Source organism: Colletotrichum destructivum, chromosome 2 (genome assembly GCF_034447905.1).
Source record: "Colletotrichum destructivum chromosome 2, complete sequence".
NCBI lineage: Eukaryota > Fungi > Ascomycota > Sordariomycetes > Glomerellales > Glomerellaceae > Colletotrichum > Colletotrichum destructivum.
The window spans coordinates 2,338,423-2,361,788 of NC_085897.1; the positions used below are offsets into that span (position 1 = coordinate 2,338,423).

Below are 23,366 nucleotides of genomic sequence, written 5' to 3' on the forward strand. Positions count from 1 at the left end.
TGCCTCTCAGGAACGAAAGATAGGGTGGCAGGTGGTTGGTGGCGGACGGACGGGCGCTCGGGGACTCGCGCGGACACGCCAGGCGCCGCGGCTGGCCGGCTGATGGGCCTACTTGACTCGACGAGCATCCGTGTCACATGTCGGGTCGGGTGATGGGACGACACTGACAAGCCAGGGTATCCTCGACGGGAGAGGGGGAAGGGACGAAAGACCGCGCGGATCGACTACCGCTGTTGCTATCAGCCCATCCGGCTTTCAGGATGGAAGGGGGAGGGGGGCTCGGGCCCTCGATGGTATCACCGCGATACAGCGTGCAAGGCGTCAGATGGCGGCGGCGTCGGCAGAGGAGTCCAGTAAAGTCTAGAGAGGTGGACTTGTCATGGCACTTGGTTGCCCCGCGTCGTCGAGGGGATGGTCAAGTGTTGTTCCCCGAGCGAACCGGATGCCGTCAAACGCCTTGTCGACAACAAAGCCGTCGAGGGCGCTGCCTCGTCTGGATTAGTCTTGGGGAGGGGGGTTGAGAAGGGCATCGCTTTAGTCTGTCTGACCGCCGGGATGGCGTGCACGGAGGGGAGAGGAGAGATCGCGGGGAGGGGATGGATTCCGGAGCATCGCCCGGGGCGATTCATCTTGCTCGCCCGCGGGCAACCCGGCGGTGTTCTCATTCGTGGCCTGCAGGTTCTCGACCGGTCCTCCGCCACGAGTCAGCCACAGGTCAAACGAGTCCTCCCCCCCCCCCCCCCCCCCCCGATAATGACGGCGGGAAAACGAGCGCTCTCGTTCCTCTCTTCGTCGTCCTAATATCTTGAAGCCCGACGCGTTAAACACCGGGGTGGGAAGCAGGAGGTCTAGGATTGGGACCGCGTTGGTTCTGTCTCGCTCTTTGCCCACCGTTGTTGGTTGGTTTCGCATCGTGTGAGACAAAAGTCTCGGGGCGGGCCTTTCGTTCTAGTTTCCAACTTCTCCCCCTTTTCCCCTTGAAGCTGAAGGACTGGCGGCGTTGGAGAACAAAGAAAACCGTTGGGAGAGGGCTTGCGGCCACGTCTGTTGCTCCGGTTTGGCGCGCCAGCCCTCGAGATGGCGCCGCGTGGTTTCAGGCTGGCTTGTGGTAAGGGGGGTTCTTTTTTTGGTTCCCCTTTTCCTCCTTTCTTTGTTTGAGGTTGTGGTCTGTTCCGAGTATCGTGTTGAAGCAACGCGCCGCGACAGGAACGCGATCTCAGGCGCTGAGCGCGGACTTCTGGCGATCGCGATACTTATGGATCTGTAGTGCGGTAGCGCGTCTTGCCTTGCTCTCGGAGTGGACGGGCTCGAGGCCATGGCGTTGCCCAGCTCAGGCAGTAGGTCCGGTGCCTTTCGTCACCTCCGTGTGTCTCGTCCGCGTCGCCCGCGCCGGCCGGGGCGAGCGGATGTGGATAACCCCCCGATCCGGCCCGGCACGACTCATCGAGGCCGGGTTCCCAGGCTACCGACGTGACAGCCGAGACGCGTCTCTTCTCTTTCGGGTCCTCTTCTGAGTACTAGGGGGCCAAGCGAGATCCATGCTGATGCTTGGACTTGAGTGCTTTTAGGAAAACAATGTTGGTCGGGCATTGAAACTCTTGTAGCAATGTCATAATGGACGTTAGGAACTGGGAAACTCGCAGTGTTGCCGCTGGCCGAGTCATCTTGTATCTACGAGATCGCATGGACTCGGCGAGGGAAGCTTCGCGGCGTCTTCTTCAAGTCACCTCCCCCTCGTGTGAGTTTCGCAGTGATTCAGGGGTGGTTCCTGTCGTGGAAACGAGGGCATCTGTCGTCGGCGCATACTTCTCTCGTTGCACTGCGAGCATCCATTTTGCCCATGCGTACGTACACTTGTTGCGTCTCTTTCCGCCGTCAAAAGTAATGCTCCGATGAACAGTCAACCTAGGTACATACGTATTACGACCTTGGTAAACCTGTAGTTGGAATTAGCACTTGTTACGGTTTGAAGTGCTTTCAACTAGCTACCCTTCCACGCTCGTTCGTGCGGGACATGCCCCCAAGCCATGTCATCTATGCAACATCCATGAGCGTGATGGGGGTCAGGTATCTGCAACGGTAGCTAAAGCCATCGTGCGAAGTGTCGTAGGTATGTCAATGTTCACAGTTGAATATGCCCCATGAGCGAGCGACAAGCTACTGGAGAACTGAACCATCGGAGCTGCTCTGAACATCTCGGTCACCGGAACCTGCAGTCCTCCCCACGAAACAGTGCCATCTGCAGCTTGACCGTCTAGACAAACACGTCCGCCTGGGCCAGACGGTAGGGCCACGCCGTCTGGGGCGTGCCGCCAAAGTCCGTGACGAGAACGTGCTTGCTGCAGTCCTCGGCGACCTCGAACGTGTTGACCAGTTTCCCGCCGACGTCGCTGGGCAGCGTTGCCGTCGTCGTGCTCACCGTCGACATGCCGGACGGCGCGCCGTTCGCGGCGCTCTGGGAGCCGCCGGTCCTTGGACTTTTCCCCTTTGCGCTTGCCCTTCCCGGCAGGTAACGTCGGGGAAACGTTAGGTGCCGCCGACGCCCAGACTGTGCTGCGCGACGATGGACCACCGGTCGTTGGAGTTGCCTGGATGGTTGTGGAGGGGGGTCTCCCTGGGCCGGAAGTCGGCCTGGGTGGTATCGTTGGCTGTGGTGATGAAGGTGATGCGGCCGGGTGGGGAGTAGACAGAGGTTCCGGAAGGGTACACGCTGTGCTATTCGGGGATGAACTTGCTGGTGATGGACTTGATGTGATACAAGGGGTCAGGACTAGATGAGAACATAATGGCTCGATGCAATTTTGGGATCATACGGAGGGGCGGCTGAAGAGGGGCAGAAGGGAGGTCCCCGAGGAAGATTCACGTCAAGTTCCCGTTGAGAGAACCCCATCCACCAACGATCTACTTCAAAGCCTCATTACATTTCATCATGGCGGAAGATGTCAGTGAACTTTGCCAAGTGACAGAGAAAAAACTGCTATACAGTGCTGGATGTGGTTCTCTATTATTCGCAGACTGAACCATTGCTCATAAATAGTGTACAACAACAAGACCGGCTGCTCGGGTCGTATCGTCAACTATTTCTTGTTTCCATGGCCTGCGCAACGGACAAAATCACACAAGCAGCCATCGAGGAACGAAATTTAATCCCCATGCAAATAGTTCAAAGCCACGTCAGCTTAGAGGTCAATGTGCCCGACCCGGCACATCCAGGGCAACATACTGTCTATACCCTCTCGCCACTCAACAACAGCGTTGCAGGGCCGCGCTTGAACGAGCACAGAGACTAGAGTGAGAACGGGGTCTATACAGGCTTTTCTAAGCCTTTCGTTCTCTCGTCCTTCGATATGCTTCGGAGCAGGACGTAGGGTTGTCGTGGGGGGCCGAGCATGAAGGCGCTCCGCTAAGGGGAGTGGCTTGGAAGCCCTTCGGACCGAAGAGACTTTCTCCCTGGGATGTTTTTATATCTCGGCATTAATTTCGACGGTGTAAATTTTGGGACGTGTTTTGAGAAAACGTGTGGCTGCACAGAAGAGAATGGCTGTCTGATAGTAGATATTGCCAAGTGCAGGACACTACGGGCTTATGGGAAACGAAGTGTTCCAACTGTCGATACAGTTGCCCTGCCTGTTTATGGACCATTCACGGACTTTTTCGGGACTGCTCAAATCACAACAAGACTATACATACATGATACAAGGCAAGACTGCAGGGACTGGAAAGAGCGTCAAAGTTGCAAATCCGTGAAGCTACTGAAATGTTACTATAAATACCACGCTGAGCTCCCTAGTCTGCGTCTATGGGATATAAAGTGGTCTCGTGATGTTTCTATACTCAACGTCAGCGGCCATGATCTGCTCAAGGATGTTTTGTTAACGTTGCCGGACCAGGTCGCAGAGCTTCTGCTTCACTCCTGCATCTGGGTCACCAATTTGTCAGACGCAGTTGAGTCTTTATACACAGCCGGCTCGTGCCTTATACTGTAATCAAAAGGCCAACCCCCCCGTGAACTGTGCCTGGAGAACTGGCTGATATCGAGACAAGGAGACGTACCTCCATACGATGAGAAGGAATTTTGAAGACCGGGTGAGCTTTCCGAATCAACCAATGTCCTCAATCTCATGACAGTGCAGTCCCATACGAACACAGTTAGAGAGTGCCTAGGAGGGTTCAAAACTCGGGTGTTTTATATGATACACTGCCTACGGTAAAAGGGCAACTTTGCAATTGGCCCGTACAAACACGACCAGTAATTCCTCGGCCACCGCCGCCTTTTCGGCAACGGTACTCTACGTCGTCCACCTCGAGAAACACCGTACATCATCATGAAGCAGCTTGTGCTTGGGCCTGAACCGGAGCCGAAACTGGAGGGGAGGCTGGAGGGGAAGCAGCAGACTCAGGTGACGATCCAACGGAGGACTCCGGAGCTGGTTGTGGAATAACAACATTATCAGGTCTGCGTCCGGTGATGAAATAGCTGTGCATGTACTATTAGCATTCGGGGGACTCAACAACAGAAAGAAATCATGGTGCGGAGTGCGGAATGCTTACACCGGCCAATATGCGTGGATGTTCCTGTCCTTCAGATCCTTTCGCACATCTATGAGGAACACGTTTACCTCCTCACGGGTCCACTCGTGACCACGCGTCAAGGCTGCCATGGAGAAACCCTCAATTCCGCTGAGGACGTTTTCGTTGTTCCAGATGCCAATTTCCTTCCACTTAGGCTCCTTCGGCCAAGCGTTGGTTGGCCATTTGCTCACGCTCAGGGACACATCAACGAACCCAACATCCAGCATCACCTCTTTCAGCGTTGGAATCCGCACAAAGGGGCTTCCAAACCTGTCCGAGGCTTGCTGAAGGAGATGGCACCACTTCATTAGAGCAGAATCGGGCTTGAGCGTGTCGTCATCAGAGGCTGTGTAAAGGTCGATTTCTTGCACTTCAACCCATCCGCCTGGCTCGAGGTTGCTTTAAGCGCCAATCAGCTATTTTCTCATCCAACGGTTTTGTATGGTACCTAGGTCTCCCAGTTGGTTTTGATATAAACCTCTGGGGGCAAACTTACTCATAACATCTACGCAGATATTTGTGCCAGTCGCTAATCCCAGATGTTATGACTCGGCTGTGGATGTACTGGAATGGTTGCGAAAACGTCCAAGGTTCCTCGGCATCATCAACCTGGAATTTGACGTTTGGCGGTACGCTGGCATCACAGTGTTAATGCCACACAAATACTGGCCATTTCGGCTCGAGACTTTGCACAGAGAAATAACACATACTAGGAAGGCAGCGTTGGCGAGAGATCAGTAGCGATGACCTAGATACATCTCGAGTTAGTGGTTACGAGAACCGTATCGGAATTCTCAAGTAATGGAAGCCTTTCTCAATTTACCTCGGCCTCGGGATGCTCGTCTCCGAAATCGAGAGCCCAGATGCCAGTCCCCGTGCCGACATCGAGCACCCGGCCAACCTTTGCGCCATCCTGGCACGGTGGGGCAAGGCCGAGCTTATCATCGCTCACGAGAAACCACAGCGCATGTGTCAAGTCTGGATGCATATATAGTCAGTAAAACAGAAAAGACATGAGGGTGAGGGTACCCGGTAACTTAAGAAGCTTACCCAGTCTCTCCAGTTCCCTTTCGTCGTTAGGAAATATGTACTCTGATCCAAAGGTCAGTCGGCTGGTTGGCGCTAAATAGATTGGCTGGACATACTCCCGTCTTTGTACTTGTGATAAGTTCTCCCATTCTCTATTCGGTACTCTAGAAGAGATTCACGAAGACTGGTACTGGATGACGCCATACTCTAAACGAAGGCATGTCAACCGGCATATTTTTCAGCGCCTCCCATTGCGGGTAATGAACTTACATCTCCAACCTCCGACTGATCATCGTCCAGCTGCGGTTTCTGGTTAGTTATTCGATGCGAGCCAGAAGTAAAGGTGATGAATCCGGCCATACCCCGTCGTCCACGACGATTTCGACAGGTTGATTATCCTGTGACATGTTGCACGATCCCAGGTTCTATAACAGGCTTCTTTTACGGCGGTAGTCACTCTGGCAGATGATGCTCCCAGTGATAAGCTGTCGGATTCCGACTCTGGTGGATTTTCAGCACAGTCAACTAAAGGAATAGGAAGACGGGAACGGCGGGAGACGATGGGCTCTCAGTTGGTTTCTTATGGGATAAGGCACACGCAAAGCCCCCTCTTCTTGGCCTGCTGGGGGCCTGGGCGGGAACGACGGGACCAACGAACAAATATGCGTGTCGTGGATTCGGATCCAACATTGCTTGCTCGCTCCCCTTGCATGTAGGGATGTGATAGGTCGCAGAAGACCGGGGGGACGCATCTTCCAATGGCATTGTTTGTTAAATGGGCCAATGTGGCCCCCAGATTCAAACCCACCGAGCAGACCAAGTTGGATAAGATGTTACAGTATGCACCTCGACGACCTTGTTGCCCCTTTACAGACAAGAGATGTGGACCGACAGACACCGCGACAATTCTCAAGTGCAAGTAATGCAAGTTTCACAAGTATTCTTATGTGTGTAAATTGTTTGCATATCAATAGGGATGGTTGATTCGGGCTGAGTGCGCCAGTTGGAGTGTGAAACGGTTTACTTGGTTCCCCTCTACACACGGGTATGACAAGCGGCGGATTATACATTGAAGCAGATGTATCCGTATTGAATGAAACAAGTTTGCCGCCAGGTGTGAGGTCCTTGGATGAGTTGCTGAACCAGACACCCGGGCGCGACATGATCGCCTCGTTGAAGATATCGGTAACGGTTTTCGTGCGGAACATGCTGAGGCGAAACCGACGCCGTGAGCCGAAGCTGTTGATTCTTCCCTCTTTCACCTCCTTGAAAAGGAAGCTGTTCTCGGGGAGGAGAAGACAGAAACACCGTCAGGCCAGGATTCGCAATGGCCATGTGCCAGGCTCGTTCTCTTCTAAACAGCCATTCTTCTCCGATCCACCCACGACTCGTGTTTCGGCCTCTCCTCTCGCGAAAGACCACATGTCCCGATGCCATATTTTAACATCGCGTTGATTTTCGCAGCAGTATCTTGCCTGTTTATATTTACGTGACATCTTGGATACACTACGTGTGATCGTTAGGAATGCCGTAGACAGCGAGTGGTGTTACCGTCATACAGCGTGGCATTTGGCTATTTTGGAATTTACTATTCATTTACCAAGAGCAGGAAGCAATGGGGACCGTGTCAATGGTGCGTGTATTGCAACAACGTACCGGCAACAAGCTATCTTGGGTTTTGGAAGTTGAACGTAGTGATGTTCGCCCAGATCTGCTTTTTCTAGGTCTTGTTGAGTTCGTGTTCATCTGTTATATATATGCATAAAAGTCTAACACGTGAACTGTTCTATCAGTGATTGCCATTGCTTCTGGAAAAGTAGAGGTCTTATCTCGCTAGACCGAGAGTGTGAGCACCGTGCATCATAGGTCGTTCGCCAGCCGTCTTGTGGCACCAATGCCACTGCATCTATCAGAATTCTGAACAGGAGAGCGGGAAGATATATCTCCACGAGGGACCTGCAACGTGTTGGTTGTTGGCCACATCCACAGTATCGTTTCTGCGAGCATAGAGACTAGGAATATGAATGAGGGCGACCACCAAGCCCAATGAGGACTGCTTTCTGATGTCTGATAATGAGTCAGCAATGCCAAATATCACCTGGACGAGAGAACCGCTTGAGGGGCACTAGGCTTTTTGCCGGCAGACGGGAGGTCTCGCCAACGTCCGTCCAGTCCGATGCTACTCGTTACCGATGTCTGAGAGAAATCACCACGAAAGCGTCTACTAAGCGGGACGGAGTGCAGGAAAGAAAAAAGAAGAAAAAAAGTAAGCCAAATGAAGCCAGGAATCCGGACCAAAACGTTTTCTTTTTCCGCTGGCCTTCAGTCCAAGTAGGGTTCCTGGGATCATAGCAGGACCCTGAGGCGGTTCCAAAAATAGCAACCCGTCGTCGATATTCTCATGTTGGGCATACCAATCCGATCGAACGGGCGAACAAGAGGCAAAAACGAAGACCAAATAAACTGGAACCCCTCGAGAGGATGTGGTGTTGGGATGCCACCGGTGGCGTGCCCACCTCCAGAGGGGGCCCTCAATGTGGATGTCAAAAAATCCGGGTTTTTTGCGCTTGCATCACCCGTTGCAACGGTAAGCCCTCCCATAGCGATCGGCCTGCAGATCTCGGTCGGTTCCTGGCCAGCTCCGTGCTCGCGAAGCCCAAAGCGAATACTACCCGGCCCCATACATGATTTCATCGAGGAGCCCCGGTGTAGGGCGGTTTCTGGCATCTGCAGTGTGCCAAGATTCGGGTTGCCTGCTGTCATGTCGGAATTTGGTGATGACAAGAGAAACATGCTGACTACTTAGAAGCCATGCCTCACCCTCTCCTCTTCCTGCTTATTTCCTTTGGAGAGGCGTTCATGCACTTCGTCGGTCATTCGCTTTCCGTACACTCGCTTTTTCTGTTCATCGTTGTCCCTTCACTCGCTTACAAACACCACACTCGCTTCAAAGAACAGGACAGAGAAGATGAAGAAGCGTGACAGTCTCACGGTGTGGCTTCCCAAGGAGATGTACGGCTCCGTTGAGCCCTTCGCCGATGACCGGTACATATGGTGCCCAATGCCGTTCGACGAGTCCTTGCCCATCGAGCAGACGTCGTTCATCGACATGGGAAACAGTCCCGTCCAACCAACAAACCGCGAGCTGACGACTCATGAGCCTCCGGCCCCGCCGCCTCCGGCTGTGCTGGCAGGGCCAGGGGACTTGTCCACCTCTGACACAGAGTCCGATGGGGAAGTACCCTCGAGAAAGATCGGCCATAATCTCGGCCGGGGCAGACGGAGGCCCAGCGGGATGCAGCCGGCACGGCAGAAGCGCTCCGTGGTAGGGGGTGGGTCAAGAGGTAGCAGGGGTTTCGCCGTGCACCTGGGACTGAATCTCGACATCGAGGTGACGCTGAAGGCGAGAATCTTTGGGAATCTAGAGATGAGTGCATTGTAAGTCGCCCGCTGGTCCTCTCGACACGTGGCTGGGTCGTTCTGATTCCGAAGAAGTGATGAATTATGAAGAAAACGCCCGCGACGATGGAAATGAAGTTGGACATCGAAGATTAAACAAGGAAGACGAGAGTTCCAACCATAAAGCACCTCAAGCCGAGCTCAACTTTGAAAATGAAGAAAAATGACTTCAGGCAGAGAGTTCTATCACAACCACTCGTGGGGGAACGAGAAGTGGCACTTGCAACCAGGCGGAAGCATAGTAGCGTCTCCCAACTCCGCCCACACCCACGCAGGAGCAGCTAGAGGAGGAATAAACAAACAGGTAGCAGTATCTTGCGATAATTATGGAGCCATTGGATAAGCATAGCTGTTGAAAGATCTGGACGAGACCAGGACTTCCCAGAGAATTGGGAGATGCGCCTTGTGACGGGATTGAGTCGAGAAGTAGAGCCTCTGGTGTGCTCTCCAAAACCAGTAGTAAACAACTGCGATCGGATGGTGCGTCGCACTAGGACTGAATGTGATAGCGATGCTAGTTTAATGTTGGAACGACAAGATAATTGTCTAAGTTTCTGTTGTACAACCTCGTAGGTGAAGGGGAATTTGGCCAGGTTCGCGCGGACGGAAGAGGCACCCGGGCGGCGTTCCCACACGGCCGGCAGGCGCCTCTGAACACACGGACCACACCTTCCCCTAGAGATGGTCTCAAATCGGTCTAGAACAGCGCCAAAACTTCAGCTGTAGTGGAACCTCTGGACGGTCCAAACAGGGGGGCCCCCTCCCCCCCCCCCCGCGTCTCTGCAGACGCGGGAAGTGACATGGCATTGTTGACATGAGAGTGAGTGCTTCGAACCGCCATCGGACTCGCCCGCGCTAAGCCCATTCCTCTTTCACCCAAATCCCTCCATCGAGAAGCCACTGGTGCCTGTGCCTCTGGACCTATGGAAAGACGTGAGTGAACGCGCAGAAAGTGGTGAATGATGGTTTGGCAGCCAAGCCCAGCCCGGTCTAAGCCCAAACCACCATCGGGCCAGCAACTCACATGTAGGGTGATGGTCAGCAAATCTCCTTCAAGGGTCGTGCCGCCGCCGCCGCCGCCGCCGCCGCCCGAACGGGATGAATTATTACTCTAGCCTGCCTCAACCAACCCTTTTGCTCCGCCATCGCGCTGTTTGCTAATTATAGGTAAATTTCTCTCCTCTGCCCTCTCGCTCTCTCTCACACACACTCTCCCTCTCTCTTCCTCCACCCTCTTGCGTGAAGTCCTAGAACCTGAAGCAAGCCGATCGTCCACCGCGAGATTGCCCGCCGTATGAGAATGCGCCATACCCGTTGCCGGCTCCCCTCGAACTTGTAATCCCGTCCGCCGTCTAAATCTACTCGCCAAAGCCCCCACCGCCACTGTCCCGCCAGGACGGCGGCTGTTCGTTGATAAGCTCTCGACCGACGACTTGTCCGACAGCTTGTGGCTCCGAACCACACACCCACGGCCAACAACCCCAGAACCTCACGATATCCGTCGTCTATAGAGCGGGGGAACACAGTTCACATTCAACATCCAGTCGGCTCATTTAGCTTCATTCGCCCCCCACAAACGGAAAAGACAATGGCTCGCAGCGGCCTCCCCGGTCTCGCCGCCCTCCTCCTCCTCTTCACCCTCCTCGCGCCCCTCGCCGCCGCCCAGCTCCAGATCTACACGGGCTCCGACAAGTATCTGTATCAGGGATGCTTCAATGAGACCAACGACATCGCCAACACGGCCCACGAGCGCGCCCTGTCTGGCGGCGCCTCCCGCGTCCTCCAGGGCAACATGACGGTACCGTTGTGCCTCAGCTTCTGCAGCAGCGGCGCCGACAAGGAATACACCTATGCTGGCCTCGAGTACTCACGGTGAGTCCCGCTCCGTCGCCGCCGCCGGGCAGTATTCTTTTCCCATTCCTCTTCTTCTTCTACCGTTTTTTTTCTGTGTAATGTGTCTGCAATAACAACCCATCGGCTGACGCAGCGTGTGCAGCGAATGCTGGTGTGCCCAGAGGATCTCGGGCCTCTCGGTCAAGTTCGACGACAGCGAGTGCAACCTGCCCTGCGACGGCAACCAGGGCATGGTCTGTGGCGGCGCGCTGAAGCTGAGCGTGTACAAGCTCAATGCCGGCGGCGTTCGGCTGGCGACCGCCTCGACGTCCTGGGCCGCCTTGTCCGTGGCGGCGTTGGCGACGTATGTGATGTTGCTGTGACGATGGTAATCCCCCGGTAAAGGAGAGAAGTGTTGAGGAGAGCATGCCAGATAGTGCGCGCGACGTTTGAGAAGTCACACGCAACATTTTGTTTTCTTTGCTTTTGGAGGATACCCCCCTGGTTACCGGCTTATAGAATTTCCCAAGTTGGATCAATGTCTCATCTTTCCCACGCCACATTGAGGCCAAGAAGAAAGTCGAGGTTGTACACAAAATGTGCTCCCCCCCCCCGTCATCTTCTCCTTTTCCGCTCCCGCGTGCGCTATGAGCGGTCCAGCATTAAATGATATCATGTCATGGCTCGTGATTTCTATTTGCAACCAATCCTAAAGTTTTAGAGGACCCAAGCCTCTGTCCTCGACGGCTTTCTGAACCTCCGCCTTGATGTCCGTCATGGACCTCCTCCATCCCTGTTTTCCTCTCCCCTCGCTGCCGTCCTCCTCTACCAGCCACTCGAGCCACTGCACCAGCTTCGCAGCCTTGCGCATGTCCCTCTCCTCCAACACGACCTTCGCCAGGTACTTCTCGAATACGACGACGTCCTCCCGGTGGGGGCCGTCGTACCGGGTCCCGTCGTGCCACGCCTCGAGCATGTCCTTGATCTCCTGGACAGACTTCACAGCGGAACCCATAAAGTTGATCCTGGGCGGCGGTGCTGGGAACTGGAGCTTGGTTTGCCCGGCAGGCAGAGGCTCGCCCAGCTCGCCTCCGCCGTGTTGCCGCCGAGAGGGAGCGTTGAACAGGAGCCCGGATCGCTTCGCCAGCCGTTTCTTGCGATGGTCCTCAATGATTTCTTTGCGGACATCCTCGGGTAGTTCCGCAAGAAATTCCTGATCCAGCTCGTCCAGCTCTTCATGGGGGTTTCCGGCGTCTTTGTTTGGCAGGAAGTTTGTCTGTAGGCGGTTTGCTGCTGCATCCTGCTGCCGCTCCCTGGCGTTGTTGAATAGGCTTCTGCCACCTCTCTTTGTTGGGGTTGTGACCTGTTTCGGGTGGATAAACCTGTCCTTGTGCGGCGACTGTGGCAGGCGGGTTTGCTGCACATTTCTTCGGCCATACTGTGCTAGGACCTCTGCTTTCATATCGTCGGGCAAAGCGTTGTAGACTTCTGGGTCGACCTGTGAGGGTATCTCATCTTGCACAGCGGGGCTATTGCTCCTTGACTTGATCTGTGGAGATGCCTGCCTCCTGGGCTCCGACTTGAGCCTCTGGCCTCTCTGCAGCTTAGCCCGAATGTGGCCTGGCAACTCAGCCAAAACGGCTGGGTCGACCTGCGAAGGGAGGATGAATTGGGTCCCCATGATGTTCAATGGCGTTTGTGCCTTTGCATCATTTTCACCGGCCCGTGCTAGTGCCAAAGCAGGGTGCACCTTGGGCTTTCTTGGTGTCAAGGGGTCATCCGCAATAGGGTCCTGTGCTACGTCTCCTCCACCTCCTCCTCGACTCTGAGTCGACTTCGGCCTCTGGGGGCTCCGCAAATCCTCGATCGGATCTGCCGGAGCCTTTTTTGCCCCGGATTGGCCGCCAAAGCTGGGAAATGCCAGCCGCCGTTGACTGCTCTCAGGCCCGGCTGCGCCAGACTTAATCGGCTCCAGTCTCGTCAACTGGACACCAAGACCTCGAAGGTCACCCGGGGTAAATCTGTAAGACCGAAGTATCGACACGGCCTCCTTCGCGATGGTCTCGGCGTTGTGCGTTGCCACGCCAAACAAGATACTCTTGCTGAAAGAGTCGCATTTTCCGTGCCCCAGGTGCTTCGGTGGATCTAGGGGCGCGTCCAGGGCCCGGCGCATGATTTTCATGGTGAACTGCTTTCCCTTGACTTGCTCGTTCAGAAGGCGACGTTCCAGTTCCTTGCAGAGGTTCAGAATGAACTCTTCAGCTTCCTGCTGGTTGATGAAGCGGATGCCCCAGTTCACTTCGGCCGAGACAGACTTACGCGGTGGTTGCTCTCCCACTTCGGCGCGGTCGATGCCCCGAGCATACTCCCACAGCTTTTCTCCAGTTTTTGGGCCCAGTGACGAAGACAATCGCTCCTTGGACACTTGGCGGATGTCTTTGACGAACTTAACGCCGATTTCCTCGAGCTTTCCGCTCAGACTATAAGCAACTCCAGGCAGATCTTTTACCTCGAGTTCTCCGATAACGTCGAGAACTTGTTCCGGCCTGATCTGGAATTGTCCCGCGGGTTTCGCTCGCCGTAAAGCAACCTTGGCAAGTAGGATGTTGCCTCCGATGCCTACTGATACCGCACAACCAGTCGATTCCTTTATCTTGTTCCGAAGCGCGAGCGCGATCTGTTCGGCCCTTTCTTGCTCCATCGATATGCTGCTATCGTCGACTCCAGCGCCGTCGGATACCGCAGTGGAAAGAACGATGGAGGTTATGTCGACAAGCGCCTCATCAATACTGACGCTCTGAACAACCCCCCCCAGCTCGAGGATCGACTCGTAGAATAACCGACTTGCGTCTTCGTAGGCAGGGAAATCGTAAGGCAATACTTTGATGTCCGGGCACAGCTCCAGCGCCCGCTTCATCCACATGCCGTTCTTGACCCCGAACTTACGCGCAACATAGTTACAGCTCGCTATTTCAGAGGCTGTCCCGCTGCTGTGAGCAACCACAGTCGGCTTGTCAACATACTGAGGGGTTTTCTTGATGGAGACGGCGCAGAAGAAGCTGTCAAAGTCGACGTGGATGATGTACCGTCGCGACCCTCGGTATCCCTTGATGGTCTTGGGAGACACCCCTTTCTCTTTGGCAAGACTCTGCATTCTTGACTTCAGCTCTGCTTTCCAGGTGGAGAGATGATGGAGGCGGCTTTCAGAATAGAATTGCTTCAGGAAATCAGGGTTTGCTGTTGACGACTTCCATATCTTGGGATCCGACAGAAGCGCGGCGTTGTGCTCTTCTGATGTCATACTCTCCGGCATTTTGTTTCCTTGCTTTGGCTTCTCAACCGCGGTTGGTATAACTTGTATGTCAGGTTTCTCAATCTTGGCGACTTTGTCTTCTTCGGGAACAAAGTCGACCATTAACTCGTCAACTTCCATATCGTCAAACTCTTCAACATCGTCTTTGTGTTTGAGTGGCGGCCCCTTCACAAATTGTGGGATCGAAGGGCTGTTGGAATCGCGAGCATGGGAACGAGCAAGAGGCGACTCGGCGCGCTCTGCGAACCGACTCAACGAAGGCGTTGCAGGACTTCCGGCGGTTGCTTTGAACTGGCTGGTGTAAAAGCTGGCGTCCGTCTGTTCTCTGTATCCCCTTTTGGCTTGCGGAGTCGTCTGGCTGAGGGTTCTGGAGTCATTGAGCTTGAAAACCTTCTGGCGTGGCCCATCATTGTTGTTCACACGGTAGTCCGACCAAGGTAATAATCTACCGGCTTCAACCGAGTCGGTGACCCAGGCGGGCTTCACAATCCTGTATTTGCTGTAGTCGACGGACTTTTTGGGTGGAATAGAAGACGCGATGATGTGTGTCGCCATGGTCTTTGAGTCCAGGTACTGCAAGAAGCCTGCGCCATGTTGAACAAGCTCACGATGCAATCTAGTAAGTTAACATTAGTGGTCGATCCCTCGATGAGGTATTTAGAGCAGAACGTACACGTGAAGCGGCGGTTGCGTATAGCCCATAACGTGCGCAACGACGCCCTTGAAGATCTGGGGCTTGTCGGTCGAAGCAGCTCGTATGTCCGCATCCAGGTTTTGCAGCTTGATCTTCTTGCGCCTGAAGTAATCGCCGAAGCCGCCGAAAGCGCTGCGCTCATATTCTTCGCCATCCTCGTCTACGAACTCATGACTCTCGATTCTCTTCCTCACCTGCGAGGAGTTCTTGTCGAGGCGACTGTTCATGTTGCCGGAGCTTTCGGGGTTCGCGTATAAATGACGGCTCTCTTGAGACCGTAGGTGGTGCTCACAGCGTGTATTTTCATCGGGAGTTCCGTTGATCCCTCAAACTTGATGCAGTACGACATCCAAGTGCTTGATGCCAAACATTTTTTATCCGGGGAAGGGGTTCCGGCTGCTATCTGTTCCTCTTGGCGTGAGCCGGCATCGTTTTGAGTTGCATTGGTGATGGGATAGAACACATGCCGCGGTCGGTGGACGCCTGCAAGAGACCGCGTTAAGTGGAGTGGGTCCGTCGCGTTGCTGCACACCCCATGTCCGAATGACTAATCCAGCCTCATCCGAGCATCTTTCGTAGCACCAGCAACGCCAACTGCCAGTTTAGCCCGGCTTGGTCTTTCTTCTCTGCCGTCGACTTTATGAGAGATTGCGACCATGAATAACGAACAATTTCGGAAGCTTCTGGGCGCCGACTCAGTCAAGCCCAAATCTCCAAGCAATGCAGCGTCTCAAAGCAGCGACAGCCCGGTTGTTTCTGGCGCGTTGGGATCGCGACAGCGATCAAGCATTCCCATGACTCCGTATGTTGCACTTTCGATCAATGGATTCGAGTTGCGAACTGACGTATGCTTTAGGCGCTCTGTCGGAGGTGGAAACAGTCGAAACGAATTTGCGCGGCAGCTGGCTGCGAGGAATCAAACGACCCAGCCCCAAAAGAAATTTCGTACATCAACACCGAAAGGATCCCGACTTGCGGACGGATATGTTGACCGAGCACGAGAACGAACCGACGAAGAAGAGGAAGACGACCGCGCAAAGAGGATAAAGGCACTGGAACAAGCGCTGAAGAATGAGGAGATTGACCAGGCGACGTTCGAGAAGCTCAGTAGCGAAATCGCAGGAGGAGACCTTTCGAGCACGCATTTGATCAAAGGATTGGACTTCAAGCTTCTGGAGAGGGTGCGAAAAGGCGAGGATGTCTACGGAGATAGCAAAAACGGCCCCGATGAAGAAGAAGGTCCGCCCGAAGAAGAGGTAGACGAAGCATTCGATCAGCTGGCAGATACAGAGGTGCAGGCTGTCGAAAAAGAGAAGGTCAAAAAGAAGGGCCAGTTCGCACCCGTGGCGCTTGCTCCTGGAAAGAAGAGGAGCCGTGACCAGATTCTGGCCGAGATGAAGGCCGCGAGAGAGGCCGCCAAGGCTGAGCAGGAAGCTGCGCTGGGCAACAAGTTCAAGAAGATCGGCGCCAAGCAACAACCCGGAACTCGAATCGAGCGAGACAGCAAGGGTCGCGAAGTCTTGATTATCGTCGACGAAGATGGTCATGAGAAGAGAAAGATCCGCAAGGTCCAACCGGGCGCTGTACAGGAACAGCGCAACGAGTTCATTCCGGACAAGGACGCGAAACCGCTGGGGATGGAGGTTCCCGAGTTTTACAAGAAGCAACAGGAGGAGCTCGAAGAAGACGAGAACGATGACATTTTTGCCGATGCAGGAGATGATTACGACCCGCTTGCAGGGATGGACGACAGTACCGACGAAGATAGCGACGGCGAGGTCAAGGACAAGAAAGAGGAGGTTAAGGACGAACGAAGCGCCGACACAATAGCGATGCCGCCACCGCCGCGGCCGGTGCAGGCTCGCAACTATTTCAAGGACGCCAAGACGGATCTCATCTCCTCACAGGCGCTCAAGGGCCCTTCCATGTCCGACCCAGCTATCCAGGCTGCTTTCAAGAGGGCAGCACAGCTCAACGCGGCGAACAAGGACCGCCAGGACGACGAAGAGGACGAAGACGACGAGGAGGCCAGGGCCCGGCGGGAGCGGCACAAGAGAATGTTGCAGAGCGTGGACCGAGACGCCGAAGATTTGGACATGGGCTTCGGCACCAGCAGGTTTGAAGACGAAGCGGACTTTGACGAGGCGCCGGTCAAGCTTTCGCAATGGGGCAACGATGACGAAGACGAAGGAGACGGCCAGGGCGGCAAAAGCAAAAGGAAGAGGGGTGCCAAGAAGAGGAAGGGCGACGCCAACAACGCGGCTGATGTGCTCCGGGTGATGGAGCAACGGAAAGCGGCAAGCAAGTAGTAGGTTTGAACGGGCGAGCGACGGCCGTGATGAAGAGTAAACGCATGTCTGTTGCTCTCTTGCGGCTGGTTCTCCAGTTTGCCATCACGGCACGCCATTCGCAAACATACACTCAGCCACTGTTTGTACAAATTGATACCCTTGACGCGCACAATGCCATCGGAGCATCCCCATCACATACAGCGTCACCGTTTGTCATTGACCAAGCATATTGCTAGGAATCTGGCTGGAGCTTGCCCTCCCCAGCGATCGGCTGGGTTTCAACCTGAAAGTAGTCCGCCATGCCCTACGTTGCTTTCGAGCACCGTTACAGAGTGATAACCTTGGAGCGGCGGGCTATTAAAAGCACAGATGACGTTGAAGATTTCAAAGTTCACGATGACTCAGCCTGGCCGAATGCTCGACATCCCGGCTAACACGGGAGGCTCTCGGTGTGGTCCGTGGGCGGGCGTGTGCGGTCTGCTGGACCTTCCGAAACGGGTGCAGGGCGGATGGGTGCCTTGAGTCGGGTCGCAGCGGTGCTCGGAGGGCACCGCCTCATTTGTTATCAGAAAGGCCGCTCGACTCCGCTTACGACGGCTGCCCCGCGCCTTCTTTGCCAGTAGTGAGTAAAGACCTAACACCTACCTACCTAGGTACCTAGGCCCAATGTATGTTTCTGATGGAGTCGGCAGGATTCTCTCCCAAGAGCTCGGCACCCCATCGCCCAGCAAGACTTTCTTTTCTTGTGGCAATCGAGAAAACAACGCAGACATCATTACTTGTGATGAGGTCGGTCCAATTCCTCTTCAACATTATTGCCTAAGCCAGTGCCTAAAATTCACAACCAAAACACGACTATTCAGATTGCCCTGTTCTCTTCTTTTCTCTCTCCCAACCTCCTTCTGTTACCGCAGTAGACCAGCGGCTCACCCCGCTGCCCACCACCCCATCCATCCTCAGAGCCCCAGAATACACTAATCCGTTATCCACGTCCGTCCCCGTGCTCGTCTGGTTCGGTGTTATCCACCGAAAGTGGGAACCCCGGGTGCAACTAAAAGCGCGAGTCCGTGGGCTGTTACTTACCGAGGACAACTCTCACTCACAAGCATTGAAATAAACCAATCTGTTGTGTCACGATCGGTTGTGATAAGCCTCGACTACTCGAATTCGAATACGTGTTCTCACTTGTCTGAAAGGATCACCATGGTCACCCTCGATCTGCCCGAGACACCGGTGCCGGTCTGGCTGGACTGCGACCCTGGTCACGATGTGAGTTGCTGTCCCTACACTGTGAGGGGTTACACATCTCTACGATCTTTACAATCTCGATGTAATGAGGTGGGAGCTCATATGAGTGCAATTCCCGCGTACGACCTCAACATCGCAACTTTTTCTTGCATTGTGTATATACTGTATCCGTACTCATTTACACTCAACAGGACACATTCGCCATTCTCCTTGCTGCCTACCACCCAACCATCAAGCTGCTGGGCCTTTCAACCGTATTCGGAAACGCTCCCTTAGTGTCAGTGAACATGTCTTGTGAAATTTTGAGCCTACACATAGCTAACAACAAACCTTCAGAAAAACAACCAATAACGCCACTTCCATCCTCACAGCCATCGGCAAGCACAATGACGTCCCCGTCTACGTCGGCGCCGCCAAGCCCATGGCCCGCCCACCAATGCAGGCCGCCACCGACATCCACGGCGAGTCCGGCCTCGACGGCACCGACCTGCTCCCGAAGCCCTCCAAGGACGCCGACCGCGCCGTCCCTGCCGTCGACGCCATGGCCGCCGCCCTCAAGGCCCAGCCCGTCGGCACCGCCTGGCTCGTCGCTACGGGCTCGCTGACCAACGTCGCCCTCCTCTTCCAGAAGCACCCGGACCTCGTCGCCCACATCAAGGGGCTCAGCATCATGGGTGGTGCCATCGGCGACGGCTTCACCGATGCCATCCTTGGCGTCGTTGACGGCGTGAAGCGCATCGGCAACTGGACCCCCTGGGCCGAGTTCAACATCATCATCGACCCGGAGGCCGCCGCCGCCGTCTTCCACAACAAGGCCCTCGCCGCCAAGACCACCCTCGTGCCGCTGGACCTGTCGCACCAGGTCCTCGCTACCGAGGAGGTGCGGGAACTGCTGCTCTACGGCAAAGATGGCAGCGAGAAGACGGGCAAGGGCAAGACCACGCTGCGTCAGATGCTAGTCGAGCTGCTCATGTTCTTCGCCAAAACGTACAGGTACGTTTTCCCAATCATCCTCCTCATCGGACCAACACTCAAGAGAGTGTCCCCTCCACCCCCTCTCCTTATATGCTGACACAAATCGATCGCCAGCGACGTCTTCGGCATCACCGCCGGCCCGCCGCTACACGACCCGCTCGCCGTGGCCGCCGTGCTTACAGGCACCAAGCACGAGATCCCCTTCCATGACTACAACACCAAGAAGGGCAACTGCGTCAAGTACCACGAGCGCTTCGAGGTGACGGTCATCACCGAGGGCGACCTAGCGGACGCCCAGGCCGGTCGGTCGCAGCTGGGCCGCACTGTCGCGCGGCCGCTGGCCCCCGGAAGCGAGGGCGTGAGGATACCGCGCGGTCTCGACATCCCCATGTTCTGGCGCGTCATCGAAGAGTGCACGGAGAGGGCGGACCGAGTCAACGCCGGCGAGGTGGCGGGGCTGAAGCAGAACGGGGCGCTGGAGAATTAATCATGTCCATGTCTCTTGTGTGTCTTACGTGGGGTGGAGGGTTTGGTGTTTCTTCTATTATTGGTTATTGATAGACAAAATCCTCAGGAAAAGCTCTTGTCAATGACCAGGTGCTGGGGAAACCGCACGTAGCTTGAGGTTTTAGGGACTAGGGGTGGTGGTGTTGTCGAGCCAGGAACGGCCGCCCTTCCGGATTCGCCGTATAAAAGATACCGGCCGCCCCTTGGACTCTCAGCCACACATAACTCTGCCTGCCGTCCGCTCTTCAAAGGAGAAAAGGGACAACGGGATGGCGAAGGTATCCCGTCGATCTAGGTAGACCGCCATCTTTTTGCCCTCGACAAGAGCAAGTGGTAATGGCACGGTTTACGGCGCATGCGCAAGACGGATAACCAATAACCTGTCAACGTCCGGGCTGCTTTATATGTATACAAAAATAGATATTGGCAACCTAAGGCCATTAAATCCGCATCTCCTGCTAACGACGAATTACGTGGATTACCCAGGAAGATTTGTCGAGGCACACTGGCCCCGTCGAATGAGACAACATCGATCCACAGCACCGTATGTATGCTCTGGCAAAACGATCAGGGCTGCTATTCTTTGATCATTCTTGGCGTACGAATTACGTCTAATCAAGATAACCGAGAGCCAGTTGCCCATGACTCCCCCGGGTGTTGTACATGGGGGGGGGGACTTCCCCCCAAAGAGAGATCCCAATCCCGTTCTCTAACAAAGGGTATCATTTTCCTGGTCACTATTCATTGGTCCTCCCCTTTCCGCGATACCCTCAAAACAACTGCTCACCGGATCCGTCTAGCTTCTGCAGCATCCTCAACACTCTCTCATACGTCCACACCGTGATAGCACTCCCAGGCGCGGCCTTGAAGAGACTAACAGTCAAGCCCCGATACAAGCCGCGAACACCCTCGTTGACGAATATGATGCGCATGGCGCGCATGGCGCCGGGGTACTCAGGGATGTTCTTATGCACGTACCGCGATCTCGTCGGCCCCTGGACCTGTATGCGCTTTCGCACCAGGTCGAGGGGGAAGACGGCCGTCTTGGACATGACGCTGGCGACGACACCGGCCGTGGCATCCCCGCCGCCCCAGGGCAGGTGCAGATCCCCGAGCGGCAGCCGCAGACCCTCGTACAGGGCGAAGAAGATGCCCATGTACGGTACAATCTGCGCCACGCCGGGTCCGAGGCCACGGAAGTAGCCGCGCGGGCCCTCGTCACGATAGATATCCGCCACCGCCGTTCGGAGGCTCTTGTACACCCGATCGTTGCCCTGGGCCGCGAAGCGGGTCCGCAACAAGTCGAGGGGATATGTGGCCGTCGTGGCGGCTGCGCCGGCGGCAGCTCCGGCGATGAAGGACTCGGCGGCGTTCGGGAGGCGTTTGTCGAAGGCAGTCTGCAGAAACTGGGCCGTCGACCGGTATGTTGTGAACTGAACAGCCGAGTAGCACACATACATCAGCTCGGCGGGGACGTTGCCCTTCCACAGCCCCGTGATGCCCTCGTTCATGAGAATGTGCCTCATTGTGTTCAGGGTGCCCTTGTACACGGGCCCGCCCTTGGCGGACTGGACCGACAGAGGGTCGGAGAGCGAGTGCGTCTGCAGCTGAAGGCGGATCTTGACGACATCGAGGGGGGCGATTACAAAGCTGTTTGCGCATCGTGGGGAGGTCAGCGCGAGCCGCCGACAAGAACAATTGTCAAGTGTCGATCTCCCTTACCGTGCAAACAGGCCGGCTGTGGCGCCGGCCGCCACGACCTGCAGGCGGGAGCCCTGAGTGCGGACAGAGTGTAAGCATCGTAACTTTGCGAGCGAGAACGGCTGGATAGGTTGGGGCGGCCGTCACGGCAGGCGTGGAAGCCTTACCTCATCCTTGAGGCGTTCGCCGCTGGGCGACATGCATTCGGCTGTGTCCTCGCAGGACCTGGGCGCAGCGGCTCTAAGACGTAGTGAAAGGATGACAGAGAGAGGAGCGCGCTCTCTTCTCGGTGATGGGCGTGCGTGATTCGGGCCCGGGACACACGAGGGCTTTCAAGGTCGGATGATTGGTCTGTATCGTCTGTGGGATTCCGTCCAAGCGGCGCGATCCGAGATGTCGCGGGCGAGCCGTGTGATTTGCTGTGATGTTTTTTCTTTTCTCTCTTTCGCCGCGGGGCACTGCTAGGAGGCTAAAACAACGTGATGGAGGCTTTCCACAGTGAGGCTGAGTGGTCTCAATTGCCGTCGAGTGCGTTTGAGGATGTGTATTTTTCTCCGAATCACGGGGAAACCAAACAATGATCGGTTGAGGTCTGTTCGCTGACCGAGACGCTTGATTCTTTACGTTTCTCCGACTGTTTGTTTGCTCGCGTGCTGGAATTTTTTTTTTGGAGTTTTTGGTTAGTCAATAAGGTGCTGGTAGCGAGATAGAGCTAGCAACAGTAGCTCGCCTACGCCGCCAAGCACTCGGAATGGCAAGCACACCCTTAAGCAGTGTGACGCAATTTCGACGATAGCGCGCCGTCGGAGGGGAGTTTCTCGCGCTGAAGCTCGAGCCTCGGAGGATGTTTACTGCGGAAGGGCTCCACCACGGGGACCACTGTAGCAGGGGCACCACGACCGGCCGCCTTTTCCAGAGCAGCTTGATGGACTGTGGGCATAGCCACGCCGGGTCTGGGTCCCTTTCACCCGTGCGGGCCCAGAAGCAGAGGGTGCGCAGGCGAGAAACAAGAGAGGGGCCAGCGACCAAAGACACAGACATATGCAATACATGCAGATGCAAGCTCAATCTTGACATGACATAGGATAGAAAAGCAAAGAATTAGAAGAAGAAGAGATGGGGCTTGGCTCTCTCACGGGACCCATTGCGAGACCTGCCTCGAAGAAGAATGCCATTGCATGTCCAAAGCTCTCAGACTCTGGCGTCTTGTGACGACATGATGGTAAGCCTCGTGACTCTGATGGAGCTGCGTCCACATTGACGACAGAGGGGAGAGGGCGTGTTTTGGGGAGATGAGAGGAGGGAAGGGGGCGCCTCAGTCAGGACTTAGGAGTGCGTTGATATCCGTGATGGGACACGGTACAGCAAACAGATACACAAGACTCGGAATCTGGCACACAAGAAAAGAAAGAAAGGATGGCGATATGAATCCCATGTGGCGGGGCGTGCGTCCTGACAAAAGACTTCTCGTCCCGCCGATGCCCGGCGACGCCTATTTCGAGGCGCGAGAGAGCAAGGCCGGCAAGGGGCGAGTTGAGGTCTTGAGACAGACTGGCGGGCGAAATCCTGACACGTGCAAAATAGGGACGCTCCATCATGTAATTGGTCGATTGTCATAGGCTGGCTGCGTTGGCCCAGTCAGTCGTCACTGGCCAAGTTCCCTCCGTCCGAAACGACTGCCCTGGGCGGAGTCGCAGCAGCCTTTGAGGTGCCTCCGCATTGGCTGGAACCGCCTGGCTTGGCA

General features: G+C 55.3%; 9 protein-coding genes across 9 annotated transcripts; 4 read left to right on the forward strand and 5 right to left on the reverse strand.

The window, feature by feature from the left end:
- Positions 1-820: 820 nt before the first annotated feature.
- On the reverse strand, positions 821-1,444 carry CDEST_02926 (uncharacterized protein; the record flags this gene model as incomplete). Its single annotated transcript, XM_062919085.1, is given in 3 exon segments — positions 821-940; positions 961-1,350; positions 1,361-1,444. 3 exon segments carry the CDS (start codon positions 1,442-1,444, stop codon positions 821-823), a joined length of 594 nt encoding a protein of 197 aa, XP_062775136.1.
- Positions 1,445-2,254: 810 nt separating this feature from the next.
- Positions 2,255-2,931, reverse strand: CDEST_02927 (uncharacterized protein; the record flags this gene model as incomplete). Its single annotated transcript, XM_062919086.1, has 3 exons — positions 2,255-2,498; positions 2,573-2,710; positions 2,906-2,931. 3 exons carry the CDS (start codon positions 2,929-2,931, stop codon positions 2,255-2,257), a joined length of 408 nt encoding a protein of 135 aa, XP_062775137.1.
- A 1,237-nt stretch (positions 2,932-4,168) lies between these two features.
- CDEST_02928 (Putative S-adenosyl-L-methionine-dependent methyltransferase superfamily) lies at positions 4,169-6,163 on the reverse strand. Its single transcript, XM_062919087.1, has 9 exons — positions 5,964-6,163; positions 5,872-5,901; positions 5,718-5,808; positions 5,623-5,664; positions 5,396-5,550; positions 5,283-5,320; positions 5,069-5,206; positions 4,552-4,971; positions 4,169-4,477 (listed from the first exon to the last, which is right to left on the reverse strand). The coding sequence occupies exons 1-9, from the start codon at positions 6,006-6,008 to the stop codon at positions 4,324-4,326; spliced, it is 1,113 nt and encodes a 370-aa protein (XP_062775138.1). The 5' UTR covers positions 6,009-6,163; the 3' UTR covers positions 4,169-4,323.
- A 2,208-nt stretch (positions 6,164-8,371) lies between these two features.
- CDEST_02929 (uncharacterized protein) lies at positions 8,372-9,584 on the forward strand. Its single transcript, XM_062919088.1, has one exon. It carries the CDS (start codon positions 8,570-8,572, stop codon positions 9,041-9,043), a length of 474 nt encoding a protein of 157 aa, XP_062775139.1. The 5' UTR covers positions 8,372-8,569; the 3' UTR covers positions 9,044-9,584.
- A 643-nt stretch (positions 9,585-10,227) lies between these two features.
- CDEST_02930 (Putative carbohydrate-binding WSC) lies at positions 10,228-11,597 on the forward strand. The gene is made up of 2 exons (XM_062919089.1): positions 10,228-10,932; positions 11,057-11,597. Exons 1-2 carry the CDS (start codon positions 10,649-10,651, stop codon positions 11,274-11,276), a joined length of 504 nt encoding a protein of 167 aa, XP_062775140.1. The 5' UTR covers positions 10,228-10,648; the 3' UTR covers positions 11,277-11,597.
- Positions 10,240-15,365, reverse strand: CDEST_02931 (Putative DNA repair protein Rev1). Its single transcript, XM_062919090.1, has 2 exons — positions 14,880-15,365; positions 10,240-14,822 (listed from the first exon to the last, which is right to left on the reverse strand). Exons 1-2 carry the CDS (start codon positions 15,125-15,127, stop codon positions 11,603-11,605), a joined length of 3,468 nt encoding a protein of 1,155 aa, XP_062775141.1. The 5' UTR covers positions 15,128-15,365; the 3' UTR covers positions 10,240-11,602.
- CDEST_02932 (Putative RED-like protein) lies at positions 15,148-17,357 on the forward strand. Its single transcript, XM_062919091.1, has 2 exons — positions 15,148-15,702; positions 15,757-17,357. Exons 1-2 carry the CDS (start codon positions 15,557-15,559, stop codon positions 17,207-17,209), a joined length of 1,599 nt encoding a protein of 532 aa, XP_062775142.1. The 5' UTR covers positions 15,148-15,556; the 3' UTR covers positions 17,210-17,357.
- A 557-nt stretch (positions 17,358-17,914) lies between these two features.
- CDEST_02933 (Putative inosine/uridine-preferring nucleoside hydrolase domain, ribonucleoside hydrolase) lies at positions 17,915-20,370 on the forward strand. Its single transcript, XM_062919092.1, has 4 exons — positions 17,915-18,460; positions 18,631-18,716; positions 18,776-19,432; positions 19,529-20,370. The coding sequence occupies exons 1-4, from the start codon at positions 18,395-18,397 to the stop codon at positions 19,899-19,901; spliced, it is 1,182 nt and encodes a 393-aa protein (XP_062775143.1). The 5' UTR covers positions 17,915-18,394; the 3' UTR covers positions 19,902-20,370.
- A 108-nt stretch (positions 20,371-20,478) lies between these two features.
- Positions 20,479-23,101, reverse strand: CDEST_02934 (Putative mitochondrial carrier protein). Its single transcript, XM_062919093.1, has 3 exons — positions 21,790-23,101; positions 21,644-21,696; positions 20,479-21,571 (listed from the first exon to the last, which is right to left on the reverse strand). Exons 1-3 carry the CDS (start codon positions 21,820-21,822, stop codon positions 20,692-20,694), a joined length of 966 nt encoding a protein of 321 aa, XP_062775144.1. The 5' UTR covers positions 21,823-23,101; the 3' UTR covers positions 20,479-20,691.
- Between the last annotated feature and the right edge of the window lie 265 nt (positions 23,102-23,366).